General features: G+C 52.2%; 6 protein-coding genes across 6 annotated transcripts; 5 read left to right on the top strand and 1 right to left on the bottom strand.

Annotated features, from left to right (window-relative positions):
* Window positions 1–319: 319 nt before the first annotated feature.
* On the top strand, window positions 320–2144 carry CKM354_000596300 (uncharacterized protein; the record flags this gene model as incomplete). The annotated part of the gene is made up of 2 exons (XM_044801256.1): window positions 320–340; window positions 399–2144. The coding sequence occupies 2 exons, from the start codon at window positions 320–322 to the stop codon at window positions 2142–2144; spliced, it is 1767 nt and encodes a 588-aa protein (XP_044657191.1).
* A 1416-nt stretch (window positions 2145–3560) lies between these two features.
* Window positions 3561–5009, bottom strand: CKM354_000596200 (uncharacterized protein; the record flags this gene model as incomplete). The annotated part of the gene is made up of 1 exon (XM_044801255.1): window positions 3561–5009. The coding sequence occupies one exon, from the start codon at window positions 5007–5009 to the stop codon at window positions 3561–3563; it is 1449 nt and encodes a 482-aa protein (XP_044657190.1).
* A 1758-nt stretch (window positions 5010–6767) lies between these two features.
* Window positions 6768–8952, top strand: CKM354_000596100 (uncharacterized protein; the record flags this gene model as incomplete). The annotated part of the gene is made up of 4 exons (XM_044801254.1): window positions 6768–7231; window positions 7288–7639; window positions 7692–8547; window positions 8600–8952. 4 exons carry the CDS (start codon window positions 6768–6770, stop codon window positions 8950–8952), a joined length of 2025 nt encoding a protein of 674 aa, XP_044657189.1.
* Window positions 8953–9879: 927 nt separating this feature from the next.
* CKM354_000596000 (uncharacterized protein) lies at window positions 9880–12238 on the top strand (the record flags this gene model as incomplete). The annotated part of the gene is made up of 2 exons (XM_044801253.1): window positions 9880–10425; window positions 10475–12238. 2 exons carry the CDS (start codon window positions 9880–9882, stop codon window positions 12236–12238), a joined length of 2310 nt encoding a protein of 769 aa, XP_044657188.1.
* Window positions 12239–12775: 537 nt separating this feature from the next.
* CKM354_000595900 (uncharacterized protein) lies at window positions 12776–13375 on the top strand (the record flags this gene model as incomplete). Its single annotated transcript, XM_044801252.1, has 1 exon — window positions 12776–13375. The coding sequence occupies one exon, from the start codon at window positions 12776–12778 to the stop codon at window positions 13373–13375; it is 600 nt and encodes a 199-aa protein (XP_044657187.1).
* A 426-nt stretch (window positions 13376–13801) lies between these two features.
* CKM354_000595800 (uncharacterized protein) lies at window positions 13802–15147 on the top strand (the record flags this gene model as incomplete). The annotated part of the gene is made up of 2 exons (XM_044801251.1): window positions 13802–14801; window positions 14867–15147. The coding sequence occupies 2 exons, from the start codon at window positions 13802–13804 to the stop codon at window positions 15145–15147; spliced, it is 1281 nt and encodes a 426-aa protein (XP_044657186.1).
* Between the last annotated feature and the right edge of the window lie 861 nt (window positions 15148–16008).

Genomic DNA, 16008 nt, shown 5'->3' with positions numbered 1-16008 from the left:
TACACGGATCGACAGCAGCGTGGATTAAGCGAGCGGCACGTGCAGGCTCGGCCCCGTAGCGTCAGGCACAACGTCAGAGCGGGCGGGCTTCGAGAACGAGAACGGGAAAGACGCAAGTCGCAGCTTGCGACGGCCGCTGAGCCCCAGAAGCCTCCATCCATTTCACCTCGCTCCTCACCATTCTCACTTTCCCTACAAGTCATTGAACACATTGCCCACACTATGCTATAGACCAAGCACACGACGCGACTATGGATCCCTCATCTGTGTTGCATAGCTAGCCCCGTTCTCTCCACATTCAAGATCTCTCTCAAGCATCATGCTCACCCAAAAGTTGACTGTACGTTTTCGCATTATGCACCGAGGAGACATTGATCATATGTTGATGGATGTGATAGGCGTCGCCAGTCTTCCATTCCTTGCTCGGCGCGAATAGCTTCTTCCTCGCCAATGCCGCATGGCAGTCTCGACCTTCGTACCTGGCACACCAAACGCGATCATTCTCATTTGCGCAACGCCTGCGGGACCAGCAGAATGCACAACAGTCGAAGACTTCAGCAGATGAGACGGCTTCAAATGATGGCGCTGGCGTGGGGAGTGCTGTGCGCCAGCGGAAGTCCGCTCAGCTGAGCGAGAAAAAGAGCAGCGTGAGCGAGGCGACGGGAGCAGACAGTACTGCAAAGGACAGTCCCATGCAAAGCCTGCCTCCGGGCTGGGAAGAGAATGCCGATTACAATATCAGCAATTTCTCAGACTTGCCGCATCGATTCTTCGGCTACAATCAACACATCAAGATCAATGAGGACTTCAAGGAATCGTTACGACAAGTGCTATGGCAATTCCGGGCTCCTATACGATACGCATTTGCGTACGGCTCTGGTGTTTTTGGACAGAAAGCCTCGGGGTCGAGCACAGGCAGCGAGTCCCTCAGTCCACATCCCAACCCACCGAAGGCTGTCGAGGACTGGCAAAAAGGGGGCGCGAAGATTATCGATTTTATCTTTGGTGTGAGCCACACTCAGCACTGGCACAGCCTGAACTTGCAGCAAAACCCGCATCATTATTCTGGCCTAAAGCATATGCCGTATAGCTCAGCACTGGTGTCTTGGATGCAAGATGGATGGGGAGCTGGGCTCTACTACAATCCCTACATTACCGTCAACGGCATCATGATCAAGTATGGCGTGGTTCATCTTGATACGCTGGCCAGGGACCTTACGGATTGGAATACACTCTATCTTGCAGGGCGACTACAGAAGCCCGTGAAGATTCTTCGCGACGACCCCAGAATTCGTTTGTCAAATCAGGTCAACCTCATCTCAGCATTACGAACAGCATTGCTCATGCTTCCGGAGACTTTCACTGAAAAGCAGCTGTATGAACGCATCACGAGTTTGTCCTACCTTGGAGACCCGCGTATGCACTCAATGATCGCTTCGGAAGCGCCGAACAAGGTCTCGAACATCGTAGGAGCTCAGCTTCCTGGATTTCGACAGCTGTATGTGCCATTGATTGATAACCTCCCCAATGTCAACTTCACAGATTCTCGAACACCGAGGGAGTATGGTTGGGAGAAAGAAGACGCCATCCGCCACACCGGCACCATCACTGAGCTGAAGGATGTTCTCGGTGGCGAGGATGGTTTGACATTGGCACAAGATATGGATCCACAAAAACGTGGCAACATGGTCCGTCGCCTGCCCGCAGAGTTCCGCAAAAAGCTCTACTACCAATACATGAAAAAGTTCCAGATTCCTGGGAGTGCTTTCGGGGACATCCTCAAATCGCAACAGGATGAAGATCCTTCTGGAGTAAAGCGGCGCGAAGGTGGTGATTTCGAGAAGAGAATAGCAGAGCAGCCAGATCTCCCCGAAGTCATGTCAACTTGTGTTCGCAAAACTGTGGCCTGGCCAGCGGCCATGCAGTCAGTGAAAGGTGTATTCACTTCTGGCTTGACGAGAAGCATCAAATATGTTGGCGAGAAGAGGTCAAAAGGAAAGGCAAAGAAGGCTGCTGCTCCAAAGCCAGAGGCGAAGGAGGCGGACAATGGCAAAGAGGATCAAAGCCCAGCTGCGAAAAAGAGGGAGGAGCTTCTGAAGGAAGAAGCGGAAGATGGTGAAAAGACAGGAAAGAAAATTGAATAGAAACCCAGGCGATGTGTGCTTGAGCTGAAAATGCGGTCGCAAGTCTAAGTTGTCCAAATACGGGAATGCAAAGGCTGACATTCGCCAACCTGCACGTCCAACATGACATACCACAATTCTCCTTCAGTCAGAATTAAGAGCATTCAATGTCGAGCACAAGGGCCGAAGCGACAGGAAGAATTGTAGCTTGGTCATCAGTAGTCTGTGTAGGGTCACAAGGTAACTTCGGCGCGTTGGAAATCTGCAGCTACACGCCAGCGACTATGCTCTTTACGAATGTTTCACAGCTTATGCTGACCGACTTGGCATGCTCGTGTCGGCGACGTTAATTGCCTTCTGCTAGATGAGTCGTTCGTGAAGGTGGTGCAGCTAAAGAATGGCTGCATTTAGGTGGAGATGTGACGAAGCATGAGCTGAGTGCTACTGTCGTGCTTGCATCAGCAGGAACAGCTACTGCTGTGCTCCACACACCTTTTCGATAGTCTGACACACAATGCATTCGTCAGGTGTTTCATTGGGTCTGCCGATGGTACAGCTACGAGAAGACCGCATTTCTGTGGAAGTCGCGCCGTTCAAATGTTTTAGGTGGAACGCGACAAGCCATTTGATTGGATGCGGGTAGCCGGAAGCTAGTTCGGGCTTATCCGCACCTCAGTGAAATTCATTCGCAAAACCGCGCTAACTAGTGGGTTTCCAACAAGGACCCACGTCGCCCATGAGGCTGTGTTTTGCCCAGCATCGAACACGTGGACACCGTAGGCAGCAGCTACGATCAAGAACTGACATTCAGCTCGCTTGCACAAGCAGCTGAAGGGATGCTGATGCTGAAGCAGCTGGAGAAAGGTGCAAGAACGGCCGAACGAACAACGAGGGGAAGGTCTGCCTGAGGTGTCAAATTTCTGGCAGGGGGCAGGGGCACGATGGACGAAGTGCAATAGGAGGTGTCAGCATCAATGGAAGTAGCCATGGTGTCATCGATCGTATCTCCCCGGAGAGCAAGAGCGACTGCAGAGGATGTTTGTACCAGCCGGCCAACAACTCCCACCCTGAGCGATCGCTCCCTACAACATGACCATGACAAGACATTAATTTATGCAATACAACTCCGCCACAGGCCGTTCCGTCATCAGATATGGCCGTGGAAACCTTTGAATATTTGCCCGAAGCAGGAAGACGAGATCTCCGGCAAGCCAAGCTCGACTGGAATCCCACAGCACTGCGGGCGGGCACGCGACCCTATACTATTTTGAGGGCGAGACGTCGGTAGCGGAAAGCGCTGTCACCACGAGAAACAAGACGAATGAACGAACTGCGGCACTTTAATCATAATTCTCATCATTCGTGTCCTCATACTGGAGATAATCGCTACTGGCTATCATCAAAACTCCTCCCCAAAAACAGATGCATGGGTATAATTTAATAACAAAATGTTCTGCTCCTCTTGAACGCCAGGGCAGCTGCCGTTGGCGGAAGAGGGGACGGGGCTCTGAAACGCTTCAAACTCCAACCGACCATCACCATGCGTGTGACGCTCTCCGCAGCGTCAGTGAGCAGCCTCTCGGCCTCCTCAATGGCCACCTGTAGGGTGACAGGGGCTTGCAGGATACTGGCATACGCATCGATGCCAGCCTCGTAGTTGCAGCTAGCGCCCTTGCCAACGGTGCCAGCGAGCGCGATGACTGGTACTCCTCGGGACTTGGCAATGCGAGCTACTTCTGCGGGAATCTTGCCCCGTGGCGTCTGCTCGTCGATGCCGCCCTCGGCAGTGATGACAACATCACAGTCCTTGACAAGACTGTTGATGTTCAAAAACTTGGTAATAATGTCAAATCGTGGATGCAGCTGGGCACCAATGAGCTGCAGACCAGCGCCCATTCCTCCGGAGGCGCCGCTTCCAGGAGCGTAGCTGACGTCCCTGCCGATTGCCTCGCTCACGACCGTGCCCACTCGGATCATGGCCATGTCGAGAAGCTCGACCTCTGTCGGAGTGGCTCCCTTCTGCGGCCCAAAGACTCGTGCGACACCTTTCGGTCCGCAGAGGACGTTGTGCCAGTTGCACGCCACATCAATGCTGCATTCCTGGAGTCTGGGGTGAAGGCCCGACAAATCGACGGCTGCCAGATCAGTCAATGATGCGCCGCCCTGAGCAAGTGGGATCTCTGTTCCCTTGGTGGTGAAGAAACGGGCTCCCAGTGCTTGTGCCATTCCGATGCCGCCGTCACATGTGCCCGAGTCTCCGCATCCCAGCAGAATGTTCATGGCGCCGTCATCGAGGGCTGCCTTGATGAGCTGTCCCACACCAAATGTCGTGGTGTACAGGGGATTGCGCTGGTCGCGTGGCACAATGCTCAGCCCAGCAGCGGCTGCCATCTCGACAACCGCTGTTGGGGTGGACATGTTTCCGAGAAAGCCGTAGTGTGATGGTACGGTCTCACGCACTGGTCCTGTGACTTCCAAGAATCGACGCTGACCTCCAGTGGTTGCCACAAGGGCTTCGGTAAAGCCCTCACCGCCATCGACCATGGGAGCTTTCATGACCTTAGCAGTGGGAACCGCTCGGAGCACGCCAGCTTCGATGCAGTCTGCTACCTCATTTGGACCAAGGCTCTCTTTGAAGCCACTGGGACAGATGAGGATGCGAGGGCCATTCTCCGCGATCTGGTTGCCGAGCATAACACGCTCAGAGACAGCTGGAATGGTTTGGGCGCCCATTTTTGCTGAGGATGAGGTTGAAGATTGTTGTTGTTGTGGTTGCTGATACTGAGTTCGACAGTTCGACTTTGCGTTGCTGTAAGCGACAGTGAAAGCGTCAACGAATGTTGTTGGAAGCGAAGGTTGGTTGTCGAGCTGTCGTGTGATAATCATGTTGAAGAGGTAAATCGCCTGCCTTATGTATTCACAACTCTCACGATACAACAATAGGATCACGAAGCAGATATTTGCACAGCCTTAGGAGCCTGCCTCTTTGCGCATGGTCGCCAATTTGAAGACGAAGACCCGAGTGACGCAGCACTCATCCGCCGAAGCCATTGGTAATCCCACTTTCTTTCTGGCTATGATGCAGATCCTGGATCTGCAAATAGCAGCCCATGTGCTGGTGAATGGTACAAATGAGGCGCTACAAGCTGACATCACTTCAGAATAGCTCGACGTGCAGCAGACCGACTCACATGAGTCAAGCTAGAATTCGTCTCAGAATGCACTATCTTGCTTCGCCCGCCAGTCCGAGCGGAACAGGAAAGCAAGCACACGACAACGCGACAGCTTGTGGTGGCTTGTAAGTTTTCCTAATCTAACACTATATTCAGGATACCAAATGACAAGCCGTAGACGAAGATGCCGCTGTGGGTCGTCCAAGAAAAGAAGCGAGAGCCGACCAGTGTGTATGGTGAGCATAAGGCACGGTATGACAATTCCAGGCAGGCTGAGTGAAGTCGTCAAGGAGTTGGCATGTCTTGTGCGACCCCTGTGGCGCCCTGAGGTGTCTCAAGAGATGCTGGGTGACGACTTAGAAGCCGGCCGACAACGGCAAGAGCAAGAGCTGTACACTTGGGCGCAACGCCTCGAAGCCCAAACTGTGAAATGCCCGAAAAAGATCGACACGCGCGAGCCACCACGTGTAGAATGGAAGCATGATCTGACAAGACGCCTCGGACATCCGTCAGGATCTGACGAATTGGCGTCCGCCAGAACAATGTGCAAGTCACTGAATGGACCAGTTGACGCTGTCACAGAAAAGTTAGTAATGGACTTGCTGTGCTTGGAAGAGGTGAGGTGTCTTGGTTTCTCTTAGCACTTGGCTATATCTTCCGGATTGGGAAAGGCGCCATAGTCACTGGAGGCGCTCAGCCACCTACGCGCACGCACTCACACTTCGCTCTTCACTCCGTTCAGCTGGTCAGGGACGCAGCGGTGAGCACACAGATGCACAAGATGCATTGCCGGCATAAGTCACATATGCGCATCTCATGCTGCGCGCCCGGCAGCTTTTAACGAGCTATTTGCAGGGCAAATGACTGTTTTAGAGGTTCTCGTGTCGCAGCACGTTGATCGTGCTTGCACAACGTCTTGTGCCCTTCAAGCGATGTCCCAAGGCCAGCTTCTGAACTTGGAATGATTTTGCTGGCCGCGTCCAAGACCATAAGACGTGGGACAAGGACCGCTCGTGCAGGGCTTGGAAGATTCTCTGCTGTCGATCACTTTGCGCCACACTCCAAATATCAAAGCGGGATCTGGCATGGCAACTCTTGGCTCAGGGCACAACTGCAGACTTCCGTGAGATTCCCGGTTGAGCCTGCAGAGTGCCTCAGTAGCCCAAGATTGCACATCAAGGTTTGGTTTTGGGCGCAGCAGATGCATACTGACGTCGGCTCGGAGCCGAAAGGTTCGTGGTTGAAGGAAGATAGAATCCGGAAAACGACTGTAATAGTGTCAGTGCTCACACGAGGCACTGCCTACATTGGCATCACTGCTGCGGCTCCCTGTACCACCCTCCGCTGCGTTGGGTGGTTTCGCAACTAACAGCTCATATCTACTTGATTGTGCCTGGCAATTGCGCAAGGCCCCCAACACCAACTTTCATACATTCGCTTTAGCTGCATTTGTGCCTGTTTCATCGTTGACATGGCCCACCAAGACGATGCCCGAGGCATCCATGTGCCTTTGCATGAGGAGGAAGAAGAGAGGTCCCGGTCGCCTTCTCTTGCAGAAGACGCTTCGGGCCACTCCAGCGAAAATTACGACCATTTCGAAGAATACTTACCAGAGATGTTCTTCCCAGAGGAGCTTGATGCCGACGACATCATTCGCAACAGCACCGTGGAGTCGTACTACAGTGACGACGAGACAGATGATGGCTCGTCTCTCACCCTTTTCCATGCGGGTTACAACTCGTATAATCCTTACAGCTCGAATTGGGAACAGCAGATGGAAGAAGCAGTACCAGTCCCACCTCGTGTGCCGATATCAAGACGCCCAGTTCCGAGCCGAGCATTCCCAAGCCGCGCGCCAACTATGGAGAAGCTCGACAGTGTTCCAGAAGATCCTAACCTCGTGACATGGGATAAAGACGACCCAGCGAACCCTCAGTAAGCTCTTAATTATATGTTAAGCTTCAAATAAAGAAAGGCTAACACGATCCTAGCAATTGGCCAGCATATCGAAGATGGACATCGACGGTCCTCATTGCCATGTACGCCTTCATCGCACCCATGGCATCAACCATGGTCGCGCCAGCCTTGGACACTCTCAAAGACGAATTCAATTTGACTTCGAGCGTGGAAGAGTTCCTCATCATGTCCATCTTCTTGCTCGCGTTCGCGATCGGACCGTTTCTGTGGGGGCCTCTTTCTGAGGTCTTCGGTCGAGTTCGTGTCATTCAAGGCGCGAACATGATCTTCTTGCTCTTCAATACGGTTTGTGGATTTGCGAAGACCAAGGAGCAGATGATGGCTTTTCGATTCCTTGCGGGTATCGGTGGAAGCGCGCCCCAAGCAGTGAGTGCATTGCCTTTGTTGTGAATCTCTGACCCCTGCTGACGAGATACAGATTGGTGGCGGTATCCTGAGCGACTGCTTCAAAGCTGGAGAGCGAGGTCTGGCAACAGCGATCTACAGCTTGATGCCTTTCCTCTCTCCTGCAGTAGCACCAATTATGGGTGGTTACATGACACAATACATTAGCTGGCGCTGGGTGTTTTGGACGACAAGTATTTTCGATGCCGTGGTCCAGGTTGCTTGCGTTATCCTGCTCAGAGAAACCCATCATCCTACGATCCTCGCCAACAAAGTCAAGAAGCTGAAGGCAGCAACCGGCAACCAAGACCTTCATACCAAGTGGCAGGGGCCTGAGCATACCATGAAGAAGAAGCTCATGAAGAGCTGCGTTCGTCCTTGGATCATGTTGACCACACAGCCAGCACTGCAGGCAATGGCATTGTTCCGAGGTTACCAGTATGGTCTCATGTACCTCGTCTTTGCCACGTTCCCAATGGTCTTCGAGGGTTCCTACAATCAAGACGTCGGCCGAGCATCGCTGAACTACCTCTCACTGGGCGTAGGTTTCGTCATCGGGCTTCAAATTTCTGGCAGGATGCAAGATAAGATTTACACCTGGTGCAAAGTCCATGAAGTTGACCCATCATCGCTGCGAAATACGTGGCAGTCCTGGAAGCTCTTCCGGAATGGCAATTCGAAGCAAGAGAAGGGCAGTCTGTTGCCGCAGTCGAATGGGTCACCTACTGATCCAGCGAACCCGCGACATTCCATTCCGAGAAAGCCTTTACCTCAGCGTATGAGCACACTGAGACGACGAGGGACCAATAAGTCCTTGGTGGACCCTACTAAGGGCTTGCCGGAGTACCGACTGCCACTTGTCCTACCTTTCTCGATGCTCATTCCTATTGGTAAGTTGCCCGCAATTTGCATCTGATATCATCCACTAATTTCCAAATCCAGGCCTCTTCATTTATGGCTGGAGCGCACACTACCAAGTGCACTGGTTCGTTCCAAATCTGGGTACCTGTATCTTCTCAATCGGCTTGATCGTCTGTTTCAACTGCGCCCAAGGCTATGTGGTAGACACCTACACTACTTATGCAGCCTCAGCGACAGGCGCAGCAGCTTTCGTGCGGACCATGGCTGGTTTCAGCTTCCCACTCTTTGCGCCTCGCATGTACCAAGTCCTTGGGGTTGGCTGGACGAACAGTACTTTGGCATTCATCAGCATGACTTTGGGACTTGTTGCGCCTGTACTTTTGTGGAGGTACGGTATGTGGCTGCGCAGCAAGAGCACATACTGTATTGGATGATTGAAATTTTGTGGTCGGCATTGTTAGCGTTCAGCATGTTAGATTTGGCGAGAGATACCCATTACTATGCGAAATTCCGAATTTGATACATGACCTTGCCACATCTCAGTCCTTCAACTCCCTTGGAGCAGCCTGGTCATCCATTGTCCATCAGCATCGCATTCGCAAGTCGCGCCTCTTACCCAGGACAGGGATTTAGCCTTGATATCATTACAGTCGGCGTGATGACTGTGCATTGGAAGCTGTTCTTGTCTGCCAAGTCTGGGCCATGTGGGCGCATGGCGTCCAGTCGGTGAAGCCTCACCGCTGCACATGAAGCTGTAGCAACATCTGCAGCCTCCGTTCAGCTCCACGCAATCGTGGCATGACCAATGTGATGAGTAGTATTGGTGTTGACAGCAACGAGGCTTCCACGTGCAGCACACAGGGCTGCGCTAACCCGTCGGAGCTCCCGCGATGGCCCCACTTTTGCTGGGAGCGAACACCAGCTCGAGGAATCAACATCACTCTTCATCTCCTTCGCAATTCCATCGTCTTGTTGAGCAACCAAGTGTTCTGCGTCGACCGCAAGACTGAAGATGAAAACGTCTTAACAGTGGAGGCTCCTCGCGGGCGGCGTGAAGAGCGACCTGCCACGTGTAAGCTTGATACTTCGGGGAGCTGATACGGCATAGCTCTGCTCTGTGGCTGCCTCGTGGGCGTGATGGCGCGCACTGTGGCTAGCTGGAGCATGGCATGGATGAGTCTGGAATGCTGTACACATGGAGCTCCACGCGAGACAGCGGGACTCAGTGTCCGCCAAAGGTAGTATTTATCAAGGTGTGCACTCCCCACACTGGAGGCCTTCACCATACTCATTTTCTTACGCCAAAATTCGGCGATTCCTATTCAATCTAGCACTTTATCGATCTCACGACAAGTAGCATCATGGCCACCACAGCCCAGCCTATTGCTTTAACTCCCGGAGTGGTAGTTGGTGCTACGCTCCAAGTCACCCAGACGAAGGAGCGAGAATGGCCACTGGAAGTGGAGAAAGTCCCAATCCCGTTTTGGGACACGGGAGTTTTCGTCACAGAACTTGCAAATCTCAACAAGCTACCTATGAAATTCGAACATCTCACCGAAGAAGAAAAGGCCGCAGCACACCAAAACCCAGAAGCACTGTTCCAAAAAGCTCAAGACAATGCTCCAGAGGCCATCTCAGAGGGCACTTACAGAGGAACACAGCTTGCCCTGACTAAGGTGTACCAACTAATTGAGAAGTCTTACGAGTCATTCATGGATACGGCGAATTTCGAGCCTTCAATTCCTTCTCCTCTGAGCCTCGAACAGAAGCGAAGAATCTTCTCTTTCACAGACCCGGCTACAGATGGTTACCCGCCACATCTCAACCTTGCTGCTAACAAATCATTTGCCGAGGACAAAGCAGCACCAATGCAGAAATCAACCTTGACACAAGGAGACCTTTTCAATGTGAGTAAGCAAGCATTACAGCAGGATATCAAGGCTAATTTAGTGATAGAAAATGCGCCTGGCACAGTTGACTGCGCTCTTACCACAGCTTGTGCCCAAGACGTTCCTTGGTAAAGCTGCTGCTGGTGCCGGACAACTTGTTGCTGAACTAGCGCTCGGCGACATGGGACGTCCAGATGAAGGCCAGACACTTGCCGATGTGGAAGACTACAACAAGAAGCAGCGTGCCAAGAGTGGCAGCTTCTTTCAGCGAAATGATATCTTCAACTTGCCAAACATTGGAGACATCCCAGATTGGTGGAGTGATCGCAGGTTTGCTCAACAATTCTTCACCGGGCCTAACCCTACCACGATCGAGCCTGCATCAGACTTTTGGATCAAGCACTTTATTGATGACGCTACAGATGCGCCAGAAGACCAGAAGATGAAAAAGAAGATTCAAGATCTGGCAAGCAAAGATCGAGAATCACTCTACATGCAAGATTACAGCTACTTCAGGAAAGCTTGTGGGCTCAGAGACACTGATGAGATGAAATGCGAGTTCCAAGAAACCTACAAATCTGGGCTGGGCACGAAAACCAAGACCAGCCACCGATATGGAGTCGCAGCTGTTTGCCTGTTCCACCTGCCGGAAAATGGAGTACTCCAGCCGCTGGCCATCGTTTGTGATTGGCGTGGCAGCGCCGATAAGTCGGTCACGATCTACAATAAGGAACTTCCCCAGTCAAAGCAAAAGGAGGACTGGCCGTGGCGATATGCGAAGACTTGTGTACAAACTTCAGACTGGATGCGTCATGAGGTGGTCGTGCATCTTGTCAATACCCACTTCATCGAAGAGGCTACCATTGTTGGAGCTCAGCAAGCATTCGAAGATCATCACCCGGTCTTCCAGCTCCTCTACCCACATTGGCAGAAGACACTGTCGATCAATGCTGGCGCTCGAGCAAGTCTAGTTCCAAATGTGATCGTGGATCTCATCGGCGTTACAGCCGACCAAGCCAAGACCTTCATCATGCACGAATACAAGAACTTCGACTTCAAGGGACGCTACGTTCCTCTAGATCTGAAGCGCCGTGGATTCCCAACAGAGAAGCGCGACGATCCCAAGTACCTCAACTATGCCTACGCTCGATGCATCTACTCTATGTGGTTCAAGATTCACTCTTTCGTGACCGAGATGCTCGCTATTCACTACGGCAAAGACGGTCAGGACAAGGATAAAGCCGTACAGCAAGATGACTACGTCAAGAATTGGTGCAAATACATGCAGAGTCCTGCAGCACCGAAAGACGGCGGGGCGGACCTTCCCAGCTTCCCAACAATCACAAACTTTGCAGAATTGGTTGATGCGGTCACCATGTGCATTCATTTGGCTTCACCCCAACACACAGCAGTCAACTACCTTCAGAACTATTATCAATCATTCGTGGTCAACAAGCCTCCTTGCTTGTACCGTCCGATCGCGGAATCTCGTCAAGAGCTGGATAGCTACAAAGAGCAAGATCTTGTCATTGCATTGCCAATGAACCGGCCCCGAGAATGGCTTCTCGCCTCGCATATCCCGTATCTGCTATCTGCAAAACCAGGCGACAAGGAGTCTTTGATCATCTACGCGGCCAGCAAATACCATTTGTACAAAGCCAAGACTGGACCTGGAGAGCAGGAAATCAAACAAGCCGCTGCGAAATTCTACAAGGCGTTGGCGGATAGCGAAGAGGAGTTCAGGAAATTTGGAGAGGATACCTGGGACTCAGATTCCATTCAGTATAATGTGCTGAGCCCGAGTTGGAACGCTGTGTCCATCGTAATTTAGTTCTGAAATATCTTGAATTCGCAATCTATCGCTTCAGTTTCGAACCTTTTCTGTGAGAGTGGATGAGGTGATGATCAACGTGAGCACAAGAAACATAATGCTAGCATATGTATGCAGGACAAAGGTAGCATGCGTGCGTGACGACACCGAACAGGACTAGCTGGTCTTGGCAAGCAGAGATCTGGCATGTGACTGTCACATGAAGATAGTATGCACCTCTCGTCCACTTTCACGCACTCGCTCGCCCATTCGGTGCACGGACGACTAGGCCTAGAAACGTCGCTCATTCACCCTCATAGCAATGCATGCTCTCATTAATAATTCTTCAAGCAATCGCGAAGCCACTTGACCACCTGCCACCCATCACCTCCCACTGCCACTGATCTGCGACAACGGACCGAGCCCAGCACAACTCTCACGCTTTCGCTCCTGACCTGATCTCGAGATTGTTTGCTTGTCAAGCTCTTTCGTTCTGACGCGATACATTTGACGCGCCATAACTACGACTTTCGCTCTTCCTCCGCGACGACCTCTATCATGAACCCCAGCGAGACGCCCTCGAGTCCCATCAACTCCGCCAAATCACGATTGACAGAGGAGCAAAAGAAGCGCAACCACATAGAGTCGGAGAAGAAGCGTCGAGAAGCGATTCGCAATGGCTTCGACAGGCTCTCCACTATCGTGCCAGGCATGCAAGGCCAGGCGCGGTCCGAAGCGATCGTGCTCGCTGCCACAGTCGACTACATGCGATCGATGATCAAGCAGAAGGACCAAATATATGCTGCGGCTATGGCTAAGGGCTGGACACCGGAGCAGTTCAATCGGTACTATCAGGTGGCAGAACAAGAAGCTCGCGCGATGGAGAACATGCCGCTTCCAGTCAACTCTGCGGGCGTCCCGGTGCCGAATCAGAACACGGCTCAGGCCGCATCGCATCTCCAAGCAGAGAGTCAGCAGCAGGCCAATCTGGGTGGCACGGCGCCTACCGACACGCCTGCACCGCAGCTTACTCCTGTTACGCCAGCGACTCCGGCCACGCCAGGCCCGCCAGCCGCAAGCAACGGAGTGGCTTCGTCGAGCGCAAATGGGGAAGAACAGGGTAGAGAATCAGACGAGAAGCCTTCCAGTGCAACATAAGCGAGGTCTGAGAAGGTATTTGAATACCGGCCACCAGGGGACTTTGGGAAGATGAATACTGGGAGGCATGGACTGTATTGAGTGGACAGGCATCAAGCCACGCTCACTGGAATATTGATATGGACTGTGACGATCGGATACAGCGCCACAACGGCAATGCTCCAGGATCTTTCCCTAGGGCACCCTTCACTCAAAGGAATAGCTAGTCTGGCATTCTTTGTTCGTGTTGAAGGCCATTGTGCTTTGTGACCGCAGACACGCAGAAGCACTGCGCTTCCCGTTCCGGCAATTTGAACAAAGAAGTAGCCGAGCTAATTTTGCCATGGTCACTTATCATGGCTTCCAGAGTGAAGCTGTGGGCGATCTCTGAAAAACCCTCGGTTTTGCGTGCCCGCTCAGAACAGCACAAGCATTTTTATTGGCCAAATGGGCACACCACTGGCCGCAGAAGACATTGATAATGTTGGACCCAACATACACATTAACGTAGAACAAACGCATCAGGAATACGGATTCCGCAAATACATTCGTCCAGGTTACAAGCAATGCTCCCCTCCACGATTGCATTACTCGAAGAACAATCCCGAGGCTCATTTTGCCAATTTCAAGCCGCTAGTGCGACCGGGAGATGTGAAACCACAACATAAGCAGAGCGTATACTACAAGGCCGTCAAGCACTGTTTTCGGGCCCAGACCGAAGCATTTCTGCAAATATTAGAACAATACCCTGAAGCTCTAGCGGAACTCGAACGACTGATTAAGGAAGACGTCAGCGACTCAGCTTGGCTAGACAGAGCACGCGCTGCTGCACATTACGTAGAATTGAGAGATGAGATTATGCGCGTACAATTTCCAGATGCGACAAGTTGGCCTTCCCGGCAAGGGAGGAACTCCGAAGCCAACAAACAGAATGTGGCAGAGATGCTGCGTCAACAAGCCAGGGAAAGAAGTGATATGCGGGGAAGTGAACAGAGACGGCCACAAGGTTCGAGTGAGCGACCTGCAGCACATGGAAAAAGGGTCGCTGGGCGTGGGACGCATGTTCGATTTGTCCTGCCACCAACCATGACGCAAACCAAGCATTCTGTGTCAAAGCCTCTGAATAGTGTGCGCATTCCAACGAAGCTGCAAAGTCAAACAACCAAGGCCAGTGGTACCACCAAGCTAAGCCCGGTCATCGAGGAAGTGCCAGAAGACACGGAAGTTAGCGAGGCGCCGCTGGTCTCTGGAAGCTGTCCACTGCCACGAAGAGAAACGGAAGAGTGGACTTATGTGGACCCAAAAGAAGGCTGGACGAGAGTGGTAGAATTGAATGGTGACTGGGAGAATCCGCTTGAGTCGCGATGGCAGAATCTGGAGCGTTTTGAGGCTGTGGATCATCATGGAGTCATGGGGCAGAGACAGCGATTCACGTGGAGACATAAAGGTGAGGCGGAGCCAACTTGATAACAAAAACGCATTACAAGTGGAACTGACGTTTTGATCCCGTAGACTATACTCAGCTCGAGCCTGAGGAACAACTGCTTCGCGATTCCGAGGCTATTGAGCGCCAGCGACGAGATATGCAGCTGGAGCTCTGTCTGCAATATGCAGAGCTGGAACGAATGCGGGTCGAGAACGCGAAACTTCAGACGCAGATTGTGTCCACTCCCATTCCGCCGGTAGTAGTTCCAAGCTCAGTACGCTACACAGCTGCAGCTCCAAGCATTCGTCCAGAACGCAGCACAGTCCCAAAGCCCACCGTGGAGGACGACGACGAGGAAGATCTCTGATCGGACGAATTTGAGAAGCCCCCAACGTCAACGAACTCCACAATCCCACCTCCTACAAGTTCGTAGTCCATTCATACCCCAACTTTGCAAAAATATCCTTACACATGGTCCAGCCCGGACCGGGTTCCAAAATCGGGAACTTCGCATCATCACCATGCTCCTCTACCCACTTTGTACAGTCCAGATGTAGTTCCTCCACATAGCCACACAGTAACCCGCTACTCGCAAACCGTTGCAACCAGATCACCAACACGCCTGCGATCGTCGCCATTTGCTGATTCGCATGACCTTCACTGAAGAGAAATCTCTGTAACAGCTGATCTGTATTTCTGCATGATTCCTCGCTGTGGGGCCCTGCCTCGAGAGATAAGACTACGGTTTTCAGTCGCAGCGGGGTGAGAATTTCTGCTTCCCGAGATAGATGTGGGCCAAAGGTGAAGAATTGTCGAAGAAGGAGAAATAGAGCATGAATGATTCTGTTTTCGGTTTGTGGGTGTCCTGAGGTCAGATCCGCGGCCCAGAGATCGGAAAGATGGAGTTTGATGTGCAAGGTTTTGAGGTGAAGGGGATGGCAACGAAGGCTGAGCCAGGTTATCGTTGAGGTCGTGGAGGTCAAGGTGAAGGTAAGGTGGGCTGTGGCGTGGTCGGGGTTACATCTGGGGGATATTGGAGAAGTGGGATCTGTGAGAGGGAACAAGTGTTTAATGTCGGAGCGAGTTGTCCTGCAGCATCGAAGGAGGGAGAGCCAGGTGGGACATGGAGGGTTTGAGGGATAGTTGACGAGGAGAGGGTCTATCGTGTGTCCTTCAAGCTCCCATACTTGTTGAAGTGAGGCGAGGTGGCATGGCTTCGGAATGTCGC

The sequence above is a fragment of the Cercospora kikuchii genome, assembly GCF_019650295.1.
Source record: "Cercospora kikuchii DNA, contig_00003, whole genome shotgun sequence".
NCBI classification, from domain to species: Eukaryota; Fungi; Ascomycota; class Dothideomycetes; order Mycosphaerellales; family Mycosphaerellaceae; genus Cercospora; species Cercospora kikuchii.
This window is presented reverse-complemented; position numbering and strand designations above follow the sequence as displayed.